Source organism: Bos mutus, chromosome 24 (assembly GCF_027580195.1).
Source record: "Bos mutus isolate GX-2022 chromosome 24, NWIPB_WYAK_1.1, whole genome shotgun sequence".
Taxonomy (NCBI): Eukaryota; Metazoa; Chordata; class Mammalia; order Artiodactyla; family Bovidae; genus Bos; species Bos mutus.
In genome coordinates this window covers 2,686,321-2,709,507 of record NC_091640.1, presented here as the reverse complement: position 1 = coordinate 2,709,507, position 23,187 = coordinate 2,686,321, and the positions used below count along the sequence as shown (strand labels likewise).

At 51.2% G+C, this 23,187-nt stretch overlaps 1 protein-coding gene across 7 annotated transcripts in view; it reads right to left on the bottom strand.

Moving 5' to 3' along the window:
• The window catches only part of ZNF516 (zinc finger protein 516), a 100,464-nt gene that overhangs the window by 45,311 nt on the left and 31,966 nt on the right, over positions 1 to 23,187 (bottom strand). For all 7 annotated transcript variants that reach the window (XM_070362038.1, XM_070362039.1, XM_070362040.1 and 4 more), the window contains exon 2: positions 8,430 to 10,330. In XM_070362038.1, the coding sequence (XP_070218139.1) occupies positions 8,430 to 10,158 (1,729 nt within the window). In that variant the 5' untranslated portion in view covers positions 10,159 to 10,330. The remainder of the gene's footprint in view (positions 1 to 8,429; positions 10,331 to 23,187) is intronic.

Genomic DNA, 23,187 nt, shown 5'->3' with positions numbered 1-23,187 from the left:
GTACACAACAAACATACTTATCAAATAAAACCTAAATACTTGACTGAAGAGAATCTCAGATATAAATGATTCACTGCCCACGATGAACACACAGATCAAAGGTGATACGAATCAAATAGCACCCTCGGTACGACCTCGGAAGGACAGTGCATCCTGAAAGGAGGGGTCGCCCGGGCTCCAGGTGGGTCTGCTTCTGAGGTCACAGGCGAGGACCGTGAACCTCGGGCTCCCAGTGGACTCGGCCACGGTGGAAGCAGAAAAGGACTGCTCTTCTCAGCAGCAAAGACCCCAGGGCCAGGGGCAAAGGCACCGGGTCCTCGCAGCCTCTCAGCATCTGCACCCTGACGATTCCCCCAGAAAGACAGGTGTCGGTGGAGTGACATGTGCCTAGGACAGCTGGGACACCCCAGCCCACCAGGTGTGACCCCGCTTCCGCAGCCCAGGGTCGTCCTCCTGCAGAGCTGCCCGGGACACCCCCTGCCGACCAGCAACTGATGGCTCAGAAGCAAAATCAGTTCAATCCAACTCTTCCCACAGAAGGCCACGTCTCAGGGGTCTGGGGTGACAGACCCAAACTCACCTGTTTCTACTACAGAGGGGCAACGGGCTTCCCCAGTGGCTCAGTGGTAAAGAATCCGCCTGCAATGCAGGAGATGCACGAGACATCGGTTCAATCCCTGGGTCGGGAAGATCCCCTGGAGGTGGGTATGGCAACCCACTCCAGTATTCTTGCCTGGGAAATCCCGTGGACAGAGGAGCCTGGCAGGCTGCAGTCCACGGGGTCACACAGAGTCAGACGTGATCAAAGTGACCGAGCATGTACGTATGCACACAGAGGGGTAACATCTACAAAGAGGGGGCTCACACTTCACGTCAAGTCACAAGCTCCTGTCTGAACTGGAGACCAGGCTCCTCTTTGTGACGTGAGGACCACAGGGGAGGAGCTGAAAATCAAAGCCAGCAGCACCACAGCGCACAGGGGAAGCCGACAGCCAGCAGGACAACGGGGGATGACGGAATTTAGGAAACGCAGAGACAGGAGAGACTGAACAGGGGTCGCATCAAGTAAGCCTCTATGGACACAGGGCATGCATTTTTTATTGGCATCCAGGAACATCATTAATTTCTCTTCCAGAGAACACCCACTCGATGTTGCCCACAAGCAGCCTCCTGGAGACAGGATGGAGCCGGTGCCCACCCCAACGAGGGCCAGAGAGGACTGAAGAGCTCAGCAGGGCTGCCTCCACTCCATCTTGGCTGCCTTCGGGGCCGGTGGCCGTGGAGACTGTGGATCTGGAACCCCGGGCGGGGCCTGAACTTCAGTGCGTTTTTCTAGGACTGTGTATCTAGGACCACAGGCTTCTGCCCCTCAAGGGACAAGCCAAGACAGACACCCTCTCCCAGGCTGGGAGTCGGACCCTGTGGATGTCGGTTCTGGTTCTAACTCTGGCACCAACAAGAGTCATGTGGACAGGACGCCAGGCGGAGCCGGGCACCGCAAGGAATACGGCAGGAACAACCCCGCGGGGGGCGGGTCCCGGCCCCTGCATACAGCCCAGGAAGCCGGACCCCCAGCGGCTGAAGGGTGAAGACACACGGCTACTTCATGCAGAAGGAGAACCGCAGCCTGGAGTCCTGAAGACGCTGGGCAAGCCACGAGGATCCCCCTGTGCCTTGGTTTCCTCTCTGTTAAAACAGGGGACAGACCACTATTCCCCAGTTCCCTCCAGCTCTAAATTCTATGATTCTGTCTTGTGTGAAGGGCTTCCCAGGTGGTGCTAGTGACAAAGAATCCACCTTTCAATGCAGGAGACATAAGAAACAGGGATTTGATCTTGGGTGAGGAAGATCCCCTGGAGAGGGCAATGGCAACCCACGCCAGTATTCCTGCCTGGAAAATCCCATACACAGAAGAGCCTGGTGGGCTACAGTCCACAGGGTTGCACAGAGCTGGACACGACTAAAGCGATCTAGCAGAGCACAGCACATCTTGTGTGAAAGAGAGAAATGGAGACAGAGACAGACAACAAAGAAGCATTTGGATCCTGCTAAGAAACCACAGTGTTTGCACGGCATCCGCTTCACAGCCCGAGGACCATGCATCCCACGTGGGTGCCCCAGCGTCAAGAGAAAAGCTCAGAGCATCATCTCAGAGTCTGATATGTCTCACAGCGTAATTCATTCATTCTGGAAGGTCAGAGGACACAGCATGGTGATCAAGCAAATATGAGCACACACGCCATGCACAGATGATCAGTGTTTGAAGAATCAGAATAGAATAAAACACACTTCTGAGGCTCTATTCCCATCGTAACTCACTCTTGCTGTGATAATTCCGAGGCCTACCAGGGGACTGCAGGGCCAGTGAATAATTACCAGTGTCTCCATGCGTTGCTCCTGGTTGCTAAGACGCTGACTAAACCACAGGGCATTCTGCGGTTGGCTGTCAAGTGCATCTGGATATTTTTCTTAAAGAACTTCAGTACATCTTTCTACTGAATAAGGATTTGATAGGAGGGTTTACAACTCTCGCTTTACTCCCACCTAATTAAATACCTTGGTGTTTCGTCCAGTAGGAAAGACGAAGGGGGGTGGTCGTCCTCGCGTCTAGCTCAGAGGCATCTGCCTGCATTCGCAGCCCCTCCTCTGTGGTCTGGGATCAACCTGCCCTCCCTTCCCCCCTCTGCTGTCCCGAGTCTCCTCCCGTCGGGTCCCCACCCTGGGGTTGTGCTCCAGCGCTCGCAGGCATGGGGCAGGGAGCACCCCAGCCCTGGGGCCCGGCCCAGGGCAAGCATCGCGGCCGGGCACTGCCGCAGCGGGCGACCGACCCGCACATGCAGTTATCAGGTTCTCATCGCCCAAGGTGCCGAGGCCGCCAGGGATGGGAAACGGCCCGGCGTGCCAGCGGGAACCGTGGCCGAGGGGAGCCGACCTCCTGGTCTCACTCGGACCCATCCCGCGGGCTCCCGTTTAACGGGGTCCCAGGACCACGCAGAACTGACACCGCCCGGGGTCCCAGGTTCACTCCTGCCCCAGCCCAGGGCCCCGGGGGGTGGGGGTTCGTCTCAGGCACACGACTGTGCCTGGATGCGCCTGCCACCCCAGAGTTGGTGCTGGTGGTTTAGTCACTCAGTCGTGTCCGACTCTCATGACCCCAGGGACGATAACCTGCCAGGCTCCTCTATCCATGGGATTCTCCAGGCAAGAACACTGGAATGGGTTGCCATTTCCTTCTCCAGGGGATCTTCCCAACCCAGGGATTGAACCGGGGTCTCTTCATCGCAGGCAGATTCTTCACCCGCTGAGCCACCCAAGCCAGTTACACATATCCTGTTTCCCATCCTCCCACTGTATTTATGGTCTCTCCTCCTTGCCCCCAGCCCCTTTCTTGTGGTATCATTTTTAGCTTCTTGAGTGGGGGAGGCACTGATGAAGCCTTGCGTTAGGACAGAAGTCCTTCCCGGTCACTGAGCACCAGAGATGGGAACCAGGCAGGTCTGCAAGCGGGGCCCAGCTCCCTGGCTCAGAACACACCGCGACATGGATCCGGACAGAAGGACAGTGGGGAGCATCCATGCCCAGAGCCCCTCCTGCTCTGTCCAAAGGAAGTGCTAAGTAACAACAAAAGCCTCCCGCCAGCAGGCCCAGCTGCCAGTAAACACCTCCCCCTGGGCTCACCCTACACTCCACACTGGGACTGCTGTCCTCTAGAGTCCCCCCAAATCCCGGCACAATGGGAGGACACGTAGCAATGTTTCCTCCCTAAACTGCTCTAATGACTGCCCATGCTCTATGGAAAAAAAAAAAAAAAAGGAGACTAGCCAGTTAACCCTTCTGGAAGCTGGGTGACCACGGCTTGGCCGGCCTCACCCACCCATACACTAATGTGGACAAGCGGTCAGGCCCAGAGCACGTGCTCCACCAACATTTTACAACCAGAACACTGTGGCTCTTCTTGCAGTTACAACAGGAAAAAGATGAGCTGGAACGTCCCAAAGTGTTAGACTGGAGGAAGCAAATGAAGAAATATCAGAAAAATGGAGGCTTTCTGAAACAAATAACTTCCTCTTTCTGATGGTCTTTTCTTCCCTTGACTGTACTTTTTAATCCTGAAAACTCTCTCCTTAATTCTTCCAACTACATATAATACTGTGGCACTTCTTCACAGAACTTTCCATTCTATGAAAATTGAGTCATGATTTGTCAGTTAGAAACAGTCAAATATTTGCAATTTCATTATCTGCAGTTTCAAAACTTGGGGTTTTACTATCAATTACGTTACAGCCATCATCCAAAGATACAGAGAGAGGTTGGGCTCAGCGGATTATGGATTTGATGTGATAGAAGAAGTTAGAATAACAGAAGATAGTCAAAACCAAGGATATATTATCCAATACAGGGAAACACTCATTACTTTGTAATAAATTTAACTGCAATATATCTATAAAAATATTGAATCACTATGTCATACACTTGAAACTAATATAATATTGTAAAGCCATTATACTTCAACAACAACAACAAAAATACCGGGGGTAATCAATCACCTAAGTGTTAGCAGAAACGGTATGGATATACCCAGTGGGAATGGGTTTTGCATCAAGTCAGGGCCCCCAGCATGAGGCCAGGCTTGCCCCGGGCGCCATGTCTTAGAGGACAGTGAACTCATGAAGAGAGTCCTTCAAGACACACCCAGAGGGCTTCCATCACTCCTAAGTCATCCCAGCACTCTCGTGATTTCAATTCTTTTTCCAAGCTGCACCACGAGGCATGTGGGAGTGGAATGCCGGGTCTTAACCACTGGACTGTCATGGAAGTCACCCATTCCAATGCTTTCTGAGCAGAATTCCTCTTTGGTCTGTTCACCCGTCCACAGGGATGACTTGTGAGCACTCTAACTCTGTGGTTGAAAATATTAATTTTTCTAATTTCAGTTTTATGCCCTTTCAAGGCTCCTCTTCCCGAATTAAAAGGACTAATTTTTGTGAACTCCAGAAGTGTACTTTCCATCGGTGCCAAGTCACTTTCTCAATGGAGACTTAAATCCAGCTCACTAACACATTTTAAATTATTGAGTTTTATTCACAACTTTGCTCTTAGACTATTTTAAGTCCTTAATGAGGGCTGCAGTGACTCAGTCTTATGTGGAAATACAGGTAATGTGACAATCAGCGCTTTCCAAAGTAGGAGGCGGCAACACTCAACAAAGAATGTTTCACAAAAAAAAAGAAGTTTCTTTCAGTTAATCTGATCATGCGAACTGTCTCCAGATTCAGAAGCAGCGTTCAAACCCACTCCTGGATGTCAAAAATCTTTGGAGGAAATTATGGCATGATGGGAATTTACTGGAAAGGTCAAAAAAATCTGAATTCTGATGTCAACTCTGCCACCACAGGTGAACTCACGTTCATGAGAACCAGTCTGATCTTTCTATGACTCAATTCCTATGTGTTTCCTCTCATAATTTTAACCAGTCATCCCACCCAGGTTCTATGAGAATTTAAAGTCATTTCAATGTTTGAAGATCTAAGTCATCTTTCAGTGATAAGAAAGGCAAATATTTTCCAAAGTTGAATGCATTTTTTTAAACAAAAGAAAGGTTGACTGCAGATCAAAATAGAGGATTCAAAGCACCCATTTGCTTTTTCCAAGTATTAATGGTTGTTTCCAAGTTCTCGCCAATCCCTGCCAATGAAACTGTTTTGTGAGTCATAATCCATATAATACTCCTCTCTCCATAAGGGGCATCTGAGATCTAACGCCAGCTAAAGACACCTGCTCCTTGGAAGAAAAGCTGTGACAAACTTAGGCAGTATTAAAAAGCAGAAACATAACTTTCTCAACAAAGGTCCATATAGTCAAAGCTATGGTTTTTCCAGTAGTCATGTACAGATGTGAGAGTTCAACCATAAAGAAGGCTGAGTGTCAAAGAACTGATGCTTTTGAACCATGGTGCTGGAGAAGACACTTTAGAGTCCCTTGGACAGCAAGGAAATCAATCCTATAGGAAATCAACCCTGAATATTCATTGGAAGGAATGATGCTGAAGCTCAAACTCCAATACTTCAGCCACCTGATGTGAAGAACTAACTCACTGGCAAAAGCTATCTGATGCTGGGAAAGATTGAGGGCAGGAGTAGAAGAGGGTGACAGAGGATGCGATGGTGGGATGGCATCACCGACGTAAGAAATAATGAAGGACAGGGAAGCCTGGTGTGCTGCAGTCCATGGGGCTGCAAAGAGTCAGACACGACTGAGCAACTGAACAAGAAGAATATTAAAGGCCTGCTACGATATAAAATTGGTATCTTTAGGAGGAAAGACACTGTCCTTTGGGGCTACAAAAAATGACCTGTGCAGACCTACAATGTTCAACATTTTACACCATTGTCGTAACATAAAATTTTCTAGTCTCTCAACAAGCTATAATATTCTGTTGTCAACTTGCAAAATTCACTACTATATATAATCTTGCTATGGAAGCATCAGAGGCACCAAATTTCTCAAAAAGTAGATTACATATAGAGAAAACACATATAATCTCATTAAGAAGTAAATAATAATCTCTAAAATTTAATGAACCTGAGGGAAAAAAACAGTAAATTTCAATTTACAGTGAATGTAATTTGATCTTTCCCACATCTTGACTTTAAAGGCACTGCTGAATTTGCTTTTTACTGGGCATCTCACATCTATCATAATAGATGAGGTGAAGGACAGCTTTTCCAAATATTAAAAATATTTGTCTTCAAAGTTATAAAAAATTATTACCAGCTTAGCATTTTATCCAAATGTGCTTCAAAAAGTAGACATAGTGTTACTGGTATGTGACCAGTAAAATCTACAGTTGTCAACATTTTTAAAAAGGAAAAACAAAAATTAGTCCTCAAACATGCCACCCGGGGTCACAATTGGGTTCCCCAGGTCATATATGACCAACTGCTGTTAGAATCCAGACAATCTCCCAGAATGCAAAGTACAGTTTCAGAGAAAGGGATATTATCTTGCTTCCTCCCACGGGTGAATGACTAAGAAATGAAATGCAAAATACGAGCTGATGCATAATGTGCTATTTTTCATTTATGGACATGTACACGTGTGCAGATTCAGTATAGACTGCCCTGCAGGATCAGAGAAACTTTTGACTACACTTCTACTAACTCTGCATATACTTGAGTGTACCAGACGCTCATACAATACATTGTCCAGACCTGTAATAATTAAACTCTGTTCAAGAGAACTATTTTCAGTACGGGGAAAATGACATACACTCGTGTGTTGTTTTAAAGAGGTGCACAGGGGCGGTTTTCCTCACTACAGAATACAAAACACCACGCTGAAGCACTGGGATTTCCATCATTGCCAATCTTTCCCTAAAAGTAACATCCAGTCAAACCAATTTTCAGGGAGAAAGGAAAACATTCCTGGCTATGGGGAGAAAGTTACAAGCTTGTAACTAAAACATCACCTCCATTTAAAGGAATGACCCAAGACAAAAATTAATGAAGAAAATACCAAAATGTATAAAATTTATTAAAAAATAGGAACATGGTGGGAATAAATTTGGCCAAGCATCTTTAAATATTTACATAGCTGCAACTTGGAAAGTAATCTGGTTCCAATTAGCCATCTCTAAACCCACAGGGTTACTGGAATCCGAGGAGATTAATTATAACTGCACACAATATGAAGGTCCTCTTTCACTCAGCTGTCTGGTGCAAGGAGAGAAGCAGAGGAAAGCGTGTGTGCCCCAGCTGATGGTGCGAAGAGAAGGGCACACCTCGGAGGGGCTCCATCACTCCGTCTTCACTCAGCAATACCTGATGCTCCAAAGAGACCATGACCTCAACAGCCAGGGTTGATTTATGCAAACACTATAGGTAGTCAGCAAACAGGAGCCTCAAGTGGAGATGCCAGGGGCCTGGGTCTGCACCCACCAGCCCACGCTTCAAGTACACACTGGGTACAGACTCTCTGAGTGCAGGGGCACCTGAGTCAGGACTAGCCGAGCCTGGAATACCTGGGAAAAGGCAGCAAGCGCAGGGTTACCTGGGGGTAGGGTCACCGAAGGATGAGGCTACCTGAGCACCAAGGATACTGGGCCGCCTGGGGGCAAGGCTACCTGAGCCTTAACTGCCTGGGCATTAATGATGCCTGCGCCACGCAGCAGCAGTCTACTGGATCTGGAATTCCCCAGCTCAACGGTACCTAGGCACAGGGCCATCCACGTCCAAGATAACCTGAGTGAGCCTGGATCACCTGAGCGTGAGAACCCGGGCAAAGGTTTCCTGGACGCGGGCCACTTGGGTATGGGGCGACCCAGCTACAGGGCTACCTGAGCCCAAACCACCTGGACGTGAGATACCCGGGCAAGGGAAACCCGGACACAGGGCTACTGGGACCTGGGCCACCGGGGCGCACGCACTCACCTGCTGTGGGATGGGCCGGGGCCTCCTCTCCGCTCTCATCGGCAGCCTCATCAGCGAGGCCCGAGCCCGGGGAGTCCGCGGCGGCGCAACCCGACCCAGGGCTGCTGGGCTGAGAGGCCGAGTCGCCCTCGCTGAGGGAGCCGCAGCGGGCACGCGGCGCACGGTCCCCGGGGCCGTCGCGCTCTCGGTCGCGGCGCGCGCGGCGGTGCACTCGCGAATGCAGCACCATCTGGTGGTACGTGCGGAAGATCTTGCCGCACTCGAAGCACTCGGACGACTTGCCGTGGCCGGCAGGGACGGCAGCACGGCGGCTGGGGCGTGCGGCGGGCCGGGGATCCGGGGGCCCAGGCGCGGGGTCCCCGGGTGCGCCTGCCCTCTTGCGCGGGGGGCCCTGCGCACCCGGTTCAGGCTCGCGCTTGCGCTTCTCCTGGCTCACCAGGATGAACTCGCGTCGCTCCTTGTCGAAGGCCACGTCCCCGGCCAGCGCCTCGTCCCACGCCGCGTACTTGAGGTACTCGGCCGGCTCGGCCACCTTGCCCCGGGTGGCCAGCTGCCAGGCCTGGTAGCTGTTGACCGGGTCCAGCTCAGCCACGCGCCGCCCAGTCTGCCCGCGGGTGGGCGTGCCGGCCGCCGGGCGCAGGTTCAGGCACTGAAGGAAGAACTGCTGGGAATCGGCGGGGCCGGGCGCTGAGCCCTCCCCGACGGCGGCCCGTGGTTGGCCGGCCTCCACCCGGCGGTGGATGGCGTTGTGCGCGTTCAAGCTGTCCAGGTTCGTAAACAGGTTCCCACACTTGGTGCAGACTTCATAGAGGCTCAGGCCGGCCACAATCACCTCTTCCTGCACCACGTCGTTGATGGTGGCCACGGGCTCCAGCTCGCTCCGGGGCCTGTTTTTGCTCCCCGCCTTCGGGCCATGCGCCTTCATGTGGTTTTTCAGGAACCACGGCTCCTTGAATCTCCGGCCACAGATGTGGCAGCCGTGGTCAAAGGAGCCCCTGTGCTTCTTCATGTGCGCCTTCAGGAACCAGGTCTGGCTGAAGGCCTGGCCGCACACCTCGCAGGGGAACTCGCCGGGCGGCAGCTCCGGCTTGCCGTTCTCGGCGAAAGCGTCTCCGCGCGGCCCCTGCGCCGCGATGTGATCCTTCTCCACGTGGCTGAGCAGGGCCTCCTCGCGCAGGGTGGCGTAGCTGCACAGGCGGCACGTGAAGGGCTTGTGCGCCTGCTGCACGTGCTGCGCCAGGTCCTTCTTGCGCTCGAATCTGCTCTTGCAGAAGGCGCACTGCCCCGCCGCCACGCCCTCCGCCTCCTTCCGCGTGCTGCGCAGCAGGATCTTGCCGGTGTCCGCCTGCGTGGCGCCGTTCAGGATGCGGTTACAGGCCGACGTGCTCTTGGTGGGGCTGGTGCAACCGCCGAGCCCCTCGGACACGCGCGTCTCAGCCGCCTCAGGCTCGCGGCCCTGGGTCAGCGTGCCCGCGCGGTGCCCGCGGATGTGGATCTTGAGGTTGCCCTTCTGCGCGGCGCGGTGGTCGCAGTAGGGGCACTTGTAGGGCTTCTCGCCCGTGTGCTTGCGCATGTGCTGGGACAGCGAGCTCTGGAAGGGGAAGGTCTTGCCGCAGATACAGCAGCTGTGGCTCAGCGCCCTGTCCCCGTCCGCCTCGGGGCTCCGGCTGGCCCTGGACGGGCTGCGGCCCCCTCTCAGCTCCGCCTCGGCCTCCCGGGAGCGCTCCATCTTGACGGCCGCGGCGGGCACAGCTCCTGGTCACGCGGGCCTGCCTGCCGAAGGACGCCTTATCTCTCCATGTTCAGGCGAGAAGATGCTTCCCGCTGCCCCGCTGCAGAGGTGCGCCTGCCCTGCAGGCGGGCGTGTCCTACCTGGAGAGCATGGCGCTGGCGGCGAGCACCTGGAACAGAAAAGACACAAAGGCCTTAGGAACCAGGCTTCCCCGCGGGAACAGCGGCCCCATAACGTCCGCGGATATATAACGTCTACACACTGCTTGTTCTGAATCCCATTCCCGGCCTATTTAAAGAAAAGAAGCATCCAGCAAAGTTTAAACCGACCAACGAGCAGCTGTTTCCTTTAAAAGATCAGTCACTAAACAATTAATGACTGGTAATAACTGTGCTAAATCGTTAAAATAAATCATTGTAGTTGACTGCGTGCTAGTCATTTATCGTCACAGATATCAGTCCCTGCGTGCGTGCGTGGGTGCTAAGCCGCTTCAGTAGTGTCGGACTCTTTGCGACTCCCTGGACTGTACCCTGCCAGGCTCCTCTGTCCATGCGACTCTCCAGACAAGAATACTGCAGTGGGTTGCTATGCCCTCCTCCAGGGATCTTCCCCACCCAAGGATGGAGCCCATGTCTCTTACATCTTCTGCATTGGCAGGCAAGTTTTTTACCGCTAGCACCACCTGGGAAGCCCCAAGTTGGTCCATAAAGGATGTTAAATATCAGAACCTCCAATTCATGAGAACTAAACATCTGAAACCCAGGCACAAAGACAAGACTCATGGAACAAGAAAAACTCAGCTGATTAGGGATCATAAAAGGCAACCTATGAATGCACCTGGAAATTAAATGAAAATTTCTACGGGTAAGAATTGTTCCAATCTCCAAACAGTCCTTCTGTAGCCAGTGTTCCTTTCCTCTCTGCTCCTCCCTGCAGATTGGGACCACAGAAAGTGAAATGCTCTCAGAGCCAAGAGGCTGCTCTGGGGATTCTGCACAGAGACCCCAACTTTGCTGTTCAGGTGTGGGCAGAGCTGACCGTAGAGCTGACTCCTGTTTCCAGGGCGTGAATTTCAGGAGATGTCCTTCCCATCTGGGCATGCCCTCACCTGTCAGGTGCTGAGAATCGGGAAAGGACATGAGGAAGCCCCCTGCAAAGCACAGCTTCCGAGGGCCACTCAGACCCCCGGGCACAGGCCAAGCCAACAGTCACAGACAGTGAGACACCTGCCCACTGGGGCCTCGCTTCTACTACCAGGAGCCTCCCAGCTGGCCACAGAGCAAAGAGGACCGACTGTAAGCGCAGCCCCATCCACTCTAGCAGAGGCAGGAGAGGCGGCTCAGGTGGTCCCAGCCAGCATCCAGGCTCACCTGGATCCCAAGGATGCGGCTGGACTGTCCTCCTTTCCATGGGGGCGGGGGGAAGCAATGCTGGCACCTTTGCTGCCAGAGAAATTCACATTTTGTTTCCTTATTACAGCCTTGATGTTTAGTTTCGACCTCCCAGCCAAAGACTAGATGCTTCCACTCTAGAAACCCAATGCTAGAGAATATACTTTTCATTTCTTATCTGGGCTTCCTGAAAAACTAGCTTAAAAGCTTCATGCGAAAGGCAGCAGGGTCCTGCAATTTACAGGAAAAGTCTTAGGCAAGGTGTCCATGGTGCCCGTCAACCAGCACAATAAGCTCTTCTTTCTCTTTTGTTTTCCACTTCTCTGCCCACCCCCATCATTCAACACTAAGCCCTGCTGTCCCTCTGAGAATGACCTGGGATGTCTTTTTAAAGAACTTAAAAATATTTGGAGGGGGAAAATGGAAAAACACCATAAGGGTAATGACCACTTAAGCTCAGAACACCATTATCGTTAAGGAAATCATAACGTTAACAAAACTGGCTCCACCACTAAGTGACCCCTTTCCTGAAGCCCACGGTTGACTCACAAAGTTTCCTGCAAACGTTTAAAGAAAGAGTCAAAATGGAATTTCCCACAACTGGCTTTCCTTAGTCAGTGGCCCAATCAATAATCTTCACGATCGTTCTTTTTAGCTGCAAGCAAAAATCGCTGCTTAAGACGGGTCATCACTTCTTTTCCCCAAAAGAAAAGAATGGTGTCATCAGGACTTCCAATGTAAAAATGCAAATGGGCGGCAGTCCCATTTAGAAGATTCAGGAGGACCTTACAAGCCCCATATTCCATAGCACTGGGCTTCCCAGGTGGCACTATGGTAAAGAATCTGCCTGCCAATGCAGGAGATGGAAGAGACTCAGGTTTGATCCCTGCACTGGGAAGATCCCCCTGGAGGAGGAAATGGCACACCACTCCAGTATTCTTGCCTGGAGAATCCCACGGACAGAGGAGCCTGGCAGGCTGTAGTCTATGGGATCACAAAGAGTCAGACACCACTGAGCGACTGAACCATCCCCAGCCTCCATGAGCCTGAGGGTCTCAGATGGTTTCTCAACCCTGGTTGGGGTCTCTGGTAGTGAGCGGTCCTCCTCCAAACACTGCCCTTTGAGAGAAGTTTTTAGCAAATACATCCAGGTACTAAACAGCCGCAATTGCACTCTCTCAGGCAAACGCACGCCATGTGCGACTTGGTGCTTCAACTTTTCCTACAACACATTAACCTGAGATAACTAGCCTTATAAAGCGCGTCAATAAATGTGAGCTTTTTACTCAGACCTTCCGTACTTCTAACAACACAAACGTTAGGAAGAGGGCAGAGAAAATGCATGTTACATGTGTTTAGCTGACACACGACCCATGTACATACACACATGAAGCACAGCCCCATCGGAGTCACATTTTGCCCATAAAGAACCACTTTTGTTGTTGTATTACAAAGTTTTTCCAAGGCTGTAATTGGGAACTTGCCAGACAAGCCTGTAATTTAATTGTTTAGGCATGAAAATGGCTTGCTGATTAGGGTTTTAAAATAGATTTCCAGCGCATCATTCCGTGTATGTGTGTATGTGTGTGTGTGTGTTTCTCAAAGGAATGTAACAAACAGTTTGAAGCTGCTTTTTTAAAAATGCCTTACGTAAGTTTCTTTTTGAAAAGGTTAGGCAATTTTATATTTATATAAGTATTTGTATTTATATATACCTATATTATTTTATGGGCTTCCCAAGTGACTCAGTGGTAAAGAATCCACCTGCCATGCAGGAGACTCAGATTCAATCTCTGGGTCAGGAAGATCCCCTAGAGCAGGAACTGGCAACCCAATCCAGTATTCTAGGGGGGAAATCCCATAGATAGAGGGGCTGGCGGGCTACAGTTCATGGGGTCGTAAAAGAGTTGGACACGACTTAGGGACAAAACAACGATAACGATATTATTTGATAACTACAATAATAAAAAGTAAAATATTTATTAAAGAAAATATAACTCTGTATTCATAACTTAAAAATGCATATCATAGGGATGGGGGTTTTAAGAGAGGGCAAAATATCAACATCTTGGAAATAAAACACGTCGCTAAACTTTAAGAAATGATCCTGTGAAGGCACAAACAGCAAAGCAGCAGGTCGAAATGAATATATGTGAGGCACTGCCATGCCTTAGAGAGACTCTCTTCTCACACCTGCACAGCACAAATGAAATACGTCGACTTTCTCAAGACTGCTGACACTGGAGCTGGGATACGTTTAATCTGTGGGTAAATGTTTCAGCGAATAAATCACTCCTGTAAGTGAGGACCCTGGGAACTGAGTCTTGGACCAGACACCACGCGGAGAAGTCACTTCCTGCAGGGCCCCCGGCGACCCTGAGAACAGGCTCCGGGACCCAGCGAGCGCCCCCACTCCCCTGCCGACAGCAAGGCCTTTCTGAACAAGCCCTGCAGGCAGGGACCTGGGACACACACCAGGAGGAAATGCCCTGTGACCACCGAGCTGTCAGACCTGTAGGAACCAACACACGACCACGGTCTGCATCCCACCCCCGTCCAGGAACCGCTCCCCCGGTGGAAGCCCCACTGCGCGGTCGTCGGGCAACTTAGCGAGGGTTTCATCACAGTCCCTGACGGCCGACTGGGTGCCAGGCCACGTTGGGGACCTACACACACGGGTAACCAAGCAACAGGCTTGCCTTTGCAGGTCCCAGATGTCGGAAAGGAACACGGAGCCACACGGCAGCCACGGGGCAGGGTGGGCAGCGATGACCTGCCCAGGAAGCCCAGGCAGCCTGGGAGCAGGGGGCTGTGGGCTCAACGGGCCTTCAGAACGAGCTCCTCGCCCCTCACCCCCAGCCAGGAGTGACCCCAACATCCTGTGGGCTGGACCTCTGTTTCACACCTAAACCTACACGCCTGCCTTTCTCTCACACCCACGTGGGCCTCCCAGCTGGGGGCCTCTCTCAGACTTCAGCTCGTCGCAGGCTTTTCACACCAGGAAGATGAGGCCCAGACTCCCCGCAGTGGGCTCCTAAAGGCCTGAACCCCCATCACTGGGGTCCCTGGGCTCTCAGCCAGTGATTGTGCCTGCCCCACACCCCGCTGCACATCTGCTCACTCCCGCCTCTGGGCCCTCAGGCGTGCGGGTCCTACGCACTGCCCACCTTCTCAGGTGTGGTCTCTCCGCACCATCCTGACCCCTTTTTGCCCTGTGACCAGGTCAGACCCACGTTGCTTCTCCCCCCTCGCCAGCCCTGGACCAATTCCAGTGCCTGTCTGGACATGGTTCTGTAACAGCTTCTTTAACGGGTCACTCGTGGGTTAGGCATCCTACAGTGAGAAGGCCAGTTCGCCAAGTACCACTGAATCCTGATGCCAGATCGGAGACAAGTAGGCAGCGGGCATCACAGCACCATGACAGGTAGTCTAGACCATGAGCTCTGAGGTTGGGCTACCCAAGATCCAAACCCAGTTCTGCCACTCCCTGGGATCAGCCGTGTGACTGGGAGCAAGTGTCTCAGCCTTTTAAGTCCCTGGTCCATTTTTTCATTTTTTAAAGTGTAAATGATAGTGATGTGAACTGCATTATTTTTGTGAGGATAAATGCAGGCAAGGTGCAATGTTTAGCACATTATACATGGTCAACATATAGTAGGTGTTGTTATTAATAATCATTAAATAAATTAATGAAATGGCAGTGCAGCACGCAAAGATACTGAGTCCCTGACAGTGACACTGTTTGGTTCAAAAGGGGGAAATGAAAGTTTAGGAAGCTAGGTTGGAAATGGCTAAACAGCAACCCCTGTGTATTCACTGGACCCTGGAGGGTTTGTTGCAGAGGTTATTAAATACAATTACACAGTGTTCCCCCAACAGCTATAATCGTCCACAGTGCACAGGATCCAACCTGCTCTAGCTCCATCCAGGCCCCATACAGTATGGGATATTAGACTATATTTGAGAATTACTGTTCTGTTAGGTCAGTAATACAGGAGAACATTTCTAGCTTTGCAGGGTATATAATCAAATACTTTGGAGGTGGGTTACAAAAGAGAGGAGCAGGCAAATACGTCAAACCATTAACAAGTGCTTGGGCTGGACGGTGGGCTATAGAGGCTCTTCCCTTACTCTGTCCATTTTTAGGGGTTTTGGATAGTTTTCACGAAAGAAGCTAAAAAAAATAGTAACTCCTTGCAACTCTGGTTAAGTAACACAATGGGAAACAGAGTTGCTCTGGGGCAGCTGGGTGGGGCGGGTGGGCCCTCCCCCTCACCTGTCTCCCCTCTCCCTCTCCAGGCCCCAGGAAGCGCAGGGGTCTCTAAGCAATGCACTTTGGGAAAATTACCTTTTGTTAAATTCTAGTATTCAAAACTCAAAGGAAAAAAAAATCATGTGAATAATATGAAACTTTCCAATTGAAGGCAGCATTTACTTTAGGAGGCTGCTTGCTGACGCTCAAGGGACGCCCCCAAACTTCCGTGGGGTGCAGCCTCTGTGCCAACAGGGCAAAGTCAGGCACGAGGACATGGGCGCTCAGGAAGACCCTCCCATCACGTCCCAGGGCAAAAATCTGGCAAGGCTGCTGCGGTTTCTCTTCCCTCAACAGTCACCTTCTGACCGGTTCAGTGCAGCACTATCAGGGGAGAAGGTAGAATGTCCTATATTCTCACACAGTAAGCTCAGCCCTGACTCAACAGGAAATGTCGCCATTTTCTGCTCTGTGAAGTTCACCAACACAAAGCTTTGTATTCATTTCTCCCAAAACCATCAAAATCTGTTCTATCCAGGTCCCATCCTGAGAAAGGAATCAGAGACCCATGCAACACGGAACTCTGTTCGATGTTCTGTGCCAGCCTGGGTGGGAGGGGGTTGGGGGGAGAATGGGTACATGTATATGTGCGGCTGAGTCCCTTCACTGTTCACTTGAAACTACCACAAGGTTGTTAATTGGCTACCCACGCATGCATGCTAAATCGCTTGTTGTGTTTGACTCTCTGCAGTCTTATGGACTGTAGCCCACCAGGTTCCTATGACCATGTGGATTCTCCAGGCAAGAATACTGGAGTGGGTTTGCATGCCCTCCTCCAGGGGATCCTCCCGACCCAGGGATGGAACTCAAATCTTAAGTCTCCTACACTGCCAAGCAGGTTATTTACCACTAGCGCCATCTTGGAAGCTTCTAATAGGCTATAACCCCAAGCGAAATAAAAAGTTTCAAGTTTGGGGGTGGGGGTGGGGAAAAGATGAGCGTTTCTTTAAAGGGACTCAAACCAGACTCCAGACCTGGAGCTGCAGGAAGAAGGGCACTTCCTGTCCTGGGTCTGGGCTGCTATCTGGACAGAGGCAAAGCTGCGGCTCCAGCTGCTGCAAACCAAGTCCCTTCAGTCCGGGTTAACCACGTTGTGACGCTAAGAACCAGCTGGGCTGCAGGCGCCCTGTGGTCTCCCCTCCCTTCCTCTCCGGGGTCACCTTGGGGTGGGGGCTTCCGAGGCGGAAGGACAGGGCTGGGCTCACGGCGGGGGGGCCACTGGGGAGGCGCTGATGGAAAAAGTGGAAACTGAGGAGTCGGTGCTGAGGGTCAGATGCCCTCACGAAGGAGACAGCTCGGGGCAGACAGGCAGGCCGCTCAGGATACTGACGGTATTCTGGCTCCGGAAGGCAGGTCACACAACTCCCAGAGCGGCCTCCGGGGCGACAGTGGGCACCCTCTCCTGGGGCTGGGCCCGTGGGTCTCAGAGACGCCCACCTGCCCTCCAGCGGACAAGGCGGGGGCCTTCCCAGCGAGCCTGGGGCATTCGAGCCGGGAGTGAACACACACCATTGACACCCCGCACGGTCTCGTCTACCGCGGAGACAGAAGGCCCTTCTCTGAGCCACCGCGGAGGGCTCCGTCACGACGACGAGGGGCCCTCTCCCCACGCGCCGGTCTGAGCCCGATGAACAATCCCGGCTTATCGCCCCCAGCCCGGGTCCGGGCCGCCCGTGAAGCGGCGCATTCACCGCCCGGCGCGAGGGCCTCGGGCCGCCTGGCTCAGGCCGGTCAATGATCTATTATGAGCGAGCTCCACTCACACAAGGCGAAGCGGAGGCGGCGACCCCGAGAATCGGGGCATTCACTGGGAAGCCCGCTGGCCTCCCCCAGCGGAGGAGGACACTGACGTCCCAGCGCCTGGGGACACTCCCCTGCACCCGGCAGCCAGAGAGCAACGTGCTCGGACTTTTCTGCCAAAAGCACTCGTTTTAAAGGTAAACCTGAAAAATGCTTTGTTCGGAACACGAGGTGACCTGACCGGGCCACAGACACGATGGTGATAAAAGTCCATCTTCCTAAACAAAGCTTTCCTTTAGATTATTTGGCAGGCCTAAATAAACCAATGTGAATGTCAACGCGAATCTCCACATGTAACCATCTGTGATAAGGGTTTATTTACTAAACTCTGCGGTCACTTAAAAACAAGACTCATTTCTATTCTTGTACCTCAGGCCATAGCCTCTGAATCTTCCACCCATTCACGCGGAAATGCAGAGAAGACCTCAGCGTCATTCCAGAAGTAGGGTATCTTTGATGAGGCTGTTTACCACAATGTGTCAAAAACCCAGTACATTACTGGTTGAGCAGACAGAGATGCCATCTTTGCCTCCAGAGACAAGAACATCCCCTAACAGTAAAGACAGCCTACCGAGACCCTTGCTAAAGGAAATATAAATTAATGTGAACATATAAGCTGCCCACATGTCCTTTTACTAAAATACAAAAACTCGCAGTCAGCTCTGACCTTACAGGGGAACAACAAAAGCAGATGCATACACAATATAATTATTGATTACATTCAGAAAAGGCCCAGAATAAACAGGGAAGGACTTGTGAATATTCTTTCCTGGCCATTAGTAACATATTCTGGAAAAACCAAAACAGTGAAGCCTGAGAACGAGGCATCCACGTGAAAATAAAGATGGTGGATTTTTTTTTTTTTTTAATCTCAAAAGGAAACAGGGGTCCTTTTACTTGCTTTTTCTGCTACTCTCCAAAATGAATCCAGCAAAGCTTTTTATTTACTAGTTCCCAAGTCTCATATTAAATAGTGGCCTTAGCAATCTATTTATCCTTTAAAAAGGAAACTTCACAAAACTGGAAAAGGAGGGGAGGTGTGGGGGAGAAAAGTCTCTGGAGCCAGAGGCTGCTCTGCAGTCTCCTGCAGATAGGGGTCCTGCCGGAGCCCCAAGTCCACCACAAAGAGCTGGCGATCTGGCGGTAAACCCAGCTTCCTGGAGGGCCCCGCACGGCTGAGTAGTTAATGATCTTGTCAACATTTCCAATAAGAGCCGGGTTTCCAGGAGCTCAGAACTGTATCTCCCCCAAGCTGGGCGGCTCCCCAAAATCTGTCGTCGCCCAAGGGCTTTATTAAAAAAATACAGGAAAATCACTCGCTATTCAGTTCGGCAGCCACAAAAGCACAAGTTTTTTACTTTCACTCTTTTTCCATCCTGCACTGAGACGATGAAAGGCACCATTTCCACTAACTCAGAAACACTGGAAACTCATGGATACCGAGAAAATGAGGACTCATCAGTTTCTTTTTTAAAACAAACATGGATCACCAGAAGGCCTTAGACAAACGGCAGGGAAAATCCTGTTTAGAGGTCTTTACTCAGGCAAACCTCAAACGTGTAGAAACTGCCACCAATTTGGTGTCCAATTTTAGTTTTTTTTTTTAGAAATTAATCAGTGGTGAAAACAAAACAGTCATAGGCAGACACATTATACTTTCTTACTGTGGAACACTTCCTGGTCTAATGACACACCTTTTTGAAACACCTATTAACTCATTGTATAATAAATACATTTTAACTGAAATTTGCTTCTAGAAATAAGCTGCATCCTATTTCATGTAAATCAACAGCAAGGGCAATATCTGCCCCCAACACACACACACTGACCTGCTTTCTAGCCTTTTACTTAAAAGCAGCATTTCTCTCCCAGTATAAGAAAACAGATCGCCATTCATACTTCTCAAATATTATCTCATTCTTCTGTGCTTCTGTGAAAGCACCTGGAAGTCCCCACCATCGAGTAAAAGAAAGAATTGAGCCCAAGAATACAGAGGGAGATAATTGCGTGCAGTAAGCCATAAACCACCCTGTTAAACATTACCTTCCGGGGTAGTTCTGTGAGCACAGAACTCAGCCCCAGAAATGCCTTGTGAGGAGCACACAGCAGATAAATACTTCAAGAAGCAATTGTACTAAATTCTAAGCAACAGCTTACAAGCATTTTCTGTAAGGGTACGCTGAATTGAGTCCATTTTGGCAGGACAGCAGAAAGGCATCTCATACAAGAAGTTATTTAAGATTCTGTTTACCACTGTACCGACACCAATCGATACTGTAAGAGGGTCAAAATTATAAAAGGACAAGTGAGTAAGTGATAGTTGCCCAGCTGTGCCCGACTCTGCGAGCTCATAGGCTGTAGCCCACCAGGCTCCTCTGTCCATGGAATTCTCCAGGCAAGAATACTGCAGTGGGTCGCCATTTCCTTCTCCAACAAAAGGACAAATCTTTCCCCAAATGCTTTCCTATATAAAGCACATATACCATAACCAGTTTAAGTTTTTCAGATCCACGACTGCCAACAACTACTGTAACATGACCTGGTTTATCACTAACCCAAGCAGCTGGATATTCCAGCCTCTTAAGGAGAGTGATCTAGCAGAGAATGTTTACAAAGCACAATTCTTGACAAGAACATGATGTCACATGGCTGTAGGACGTATCCTCCTTCCTGTCTAAAAATATACTTTCAAGCACAGTTAATGACACCTCTCTGCAAGTTCTGAATTCTGCAGATAAAAGACTGTCTATACTTTCCCTGCAAGGATAAAAGAATAAACAAACAAAAATCCACTTCCAACCCCCACAATAACGTTATTGTGTGATTCAGCTACTCAAGTTAAGAAAATTCTGCACAAGGTCATAGACGAACTTGCAGAAATGAGGACGGAAGTGTTTTTCCTAAGTTGAAGCATCTTACCCAGCATCAGCTTTTGGAAACAGTAAATATAAAATACAATCAAGTTTTTCCTTTTTTTTTTTTAAATTTCAGAGCTCCCAGCCCCACCCCATTGGTCCCTGGAGAGAAATGGTATCGCACTTGAAATGGAGTCTCTCCACTGGCAGTCGAGCCTGAATATTTGGGAAGAGCTGTGCTTCTGAGCTCAGGACAGGCCTGCGGTGAACAGAGAGGCAGCAAGGGGCAAAGCAGGTGCTGCAAACATTTTCCAGAAACCCATAGGCCAAGATCCCTAATCAGCGACCACGTCCGTCTGGTTCCGGCTCAGAACCGGGTCCACACTGAAGGGCGCTGGGGTGCCCCTACCTCTCTTCACTCCCCACCTCCACTCTCTACTACACATCAGACCCCAGACGCCCTTTCTCGACGGGGTTTTCCTCTGTTCAGCCAGGTGCTGTAAGCTGCCCAGAACAGGTGAAGGGCCACGTGGGCACTGGTGGCAGACAATCCAAAGCCAGGCCAGCGGCTACCAGGCTGTCGGGGGCTGCGTCCAGGTGATGGACACCCTGATCCAGGAAAAGTTACACAGGCCTGGGAAAGAAAACAGCGGGACCTGCGTGTCCTGCCCACGCAATTCGAAACAAAATGCAATCTACGCGTTCCCAACTCAACCGTCTAAATGAGCTTCTGTCACATTACGTGATAAACACAACTAACGATCAGAAGCCGCCCTGACCTCCCGAGCAGACTGGGCGCGAGGGTGACTAACAGTTCCTGTCCAGCTCAAGGAGCAAGCAGCTCCCCTCAACTTGAGATGCCTTCACAGGGCTCCCCACTCCCAGAGGAAGATGCTGTGTCTCCCCACCCCTCCTTGCCTGAGTGGCAGGTGCTTCCTCCACTCTCGCTCCGAACCAGCCTCGGTCCAGCGGAACCCGTCCACCCTCCTGAGCCCGTGACCAGCAGCTGTACCACTTCACCGACGAGGATCCAAATCCGAGTCTGAACCATCGCCGGGGACTTGTTGGCGAGAGAAGTGAGCAAACCCAATGACGAGCCCAGAGCTCCAGCTCCTTCCGAACCCCAAGTAGCCCAATGCGAGCTGGTGAGTCCCAGCATCGGAGCCCAGAGACGCCTGGTGCCAGGTCACAGATACTGACCTGTTCCTCAGTGGCCTTTTGGGCACCACTGCTCCCCCGAACAAGGGGCCCGTCCCCGGACAGAAGCTGCATTAAAACAAGAGCTGTGATTCCCACACCACAGAATCCATGGTACATGATTGCCTCCGTTCACCATGTATCATTGCCTTGCGCCTTGTCTTTCTGGAAGCCACGAGGAGGGCAGAACAGACTTTCACCACCAGACTCCTCAGTGATGTTTCTGACACAGAACTGGACACTGGTCACCGCCACCAAGGCCCCCGCTGCAGGGGGGCGGCGGGACACTCCTCTGGGAACCATGGCTGCTCCCCCAACTCTCAGGACAGCGGCCCCTGGAAAACAGGACCATCCATCCCACATGCGGCCAAGTGAAGGAGGCCTGGGGCGGGGCGGGGGGGGCCAGAGGGGTCAGCATCTCACGTGCCTGGACCCACGCCTTTGAGAAGCCCTGTGTAACGTGGCCTTTAGAAGAGAGAGTCATCTGTCACCCACAGCTTCTGCAGTTGTGAGAAATTCATCTTTGGCGTTGGTCACTCAGTCCTGTCTGACTGTTTGTGACCCCATGAACTGTAGCCCACCAGGATCCTCTTTTTCCAGGCAAGAACACTAGAGTAGGTAGCCATTCCTTTCTCCAGAAGATCTTCCCAACTCAGGGATCAAACCTGGGTCTCCTGCACTGCAGGCAGATTCTTTGAGCCACCAGGGAATCTTGTCTCACAAATGTAAAATAGAAGTGTCCACAAGGTCCTTGGGCCAGTGCCCAGGACCTCGTAGGCTCTCAGCGAACTCAGGTCCCTTCTTCTTTCCAACCCAAATCCAAGATTCGGTAACAGCGTAAAACTCAAGGTCGAAGCAAAGAGTCAGACGCAACTGAGAGACTAAACAACAGCAACAAGGTGGAAGCACGTAGAAACCAAGGCCACTGCACAGGAGAGAGGTCAGAGGCCGGGCGTGAGCCCACATCCCAGGTCTGGGGATTCGGCAGCCTGGAGATGTTTGCTGCGGGCCCACCTGGGCCAGCCGAGCCACCAGGTGGCGCTCACACCTGGGCAAGTGGCTGGCTCACACGGACATCAGTACCTGCGAGTCAGGATGCTGGCCTCAGTCCCTGGGGCGGACGACTGCTTAAAGAAATGCTTCTGCTTCCTCCTTTGACACTGAAAACCCGGCAATTTCCCCAAATCCACAAAGAAACTGTATAGTGTTAGCCGCTCAGTTGTGTCTGACTCTTTGAGACCCCATGGACTGTGGTCCACCAGGCTCCTCTGTCCATGGGATTTTCCAGGCAAGCATACTAGAGTGGGTAGCTATTCCCTTCTCCAGGGGATCTTCCAGACCCAGGGATCAAACCCAGTCTCCCATATTGCAAGTAAATCCCTTACTGTTTTGAGCCACATATGAGCTTGCCCTTATTGCCTTATTTTGCATCATAATATCTTTCAGATTAAAATCAAAGTTAGTATTTTCC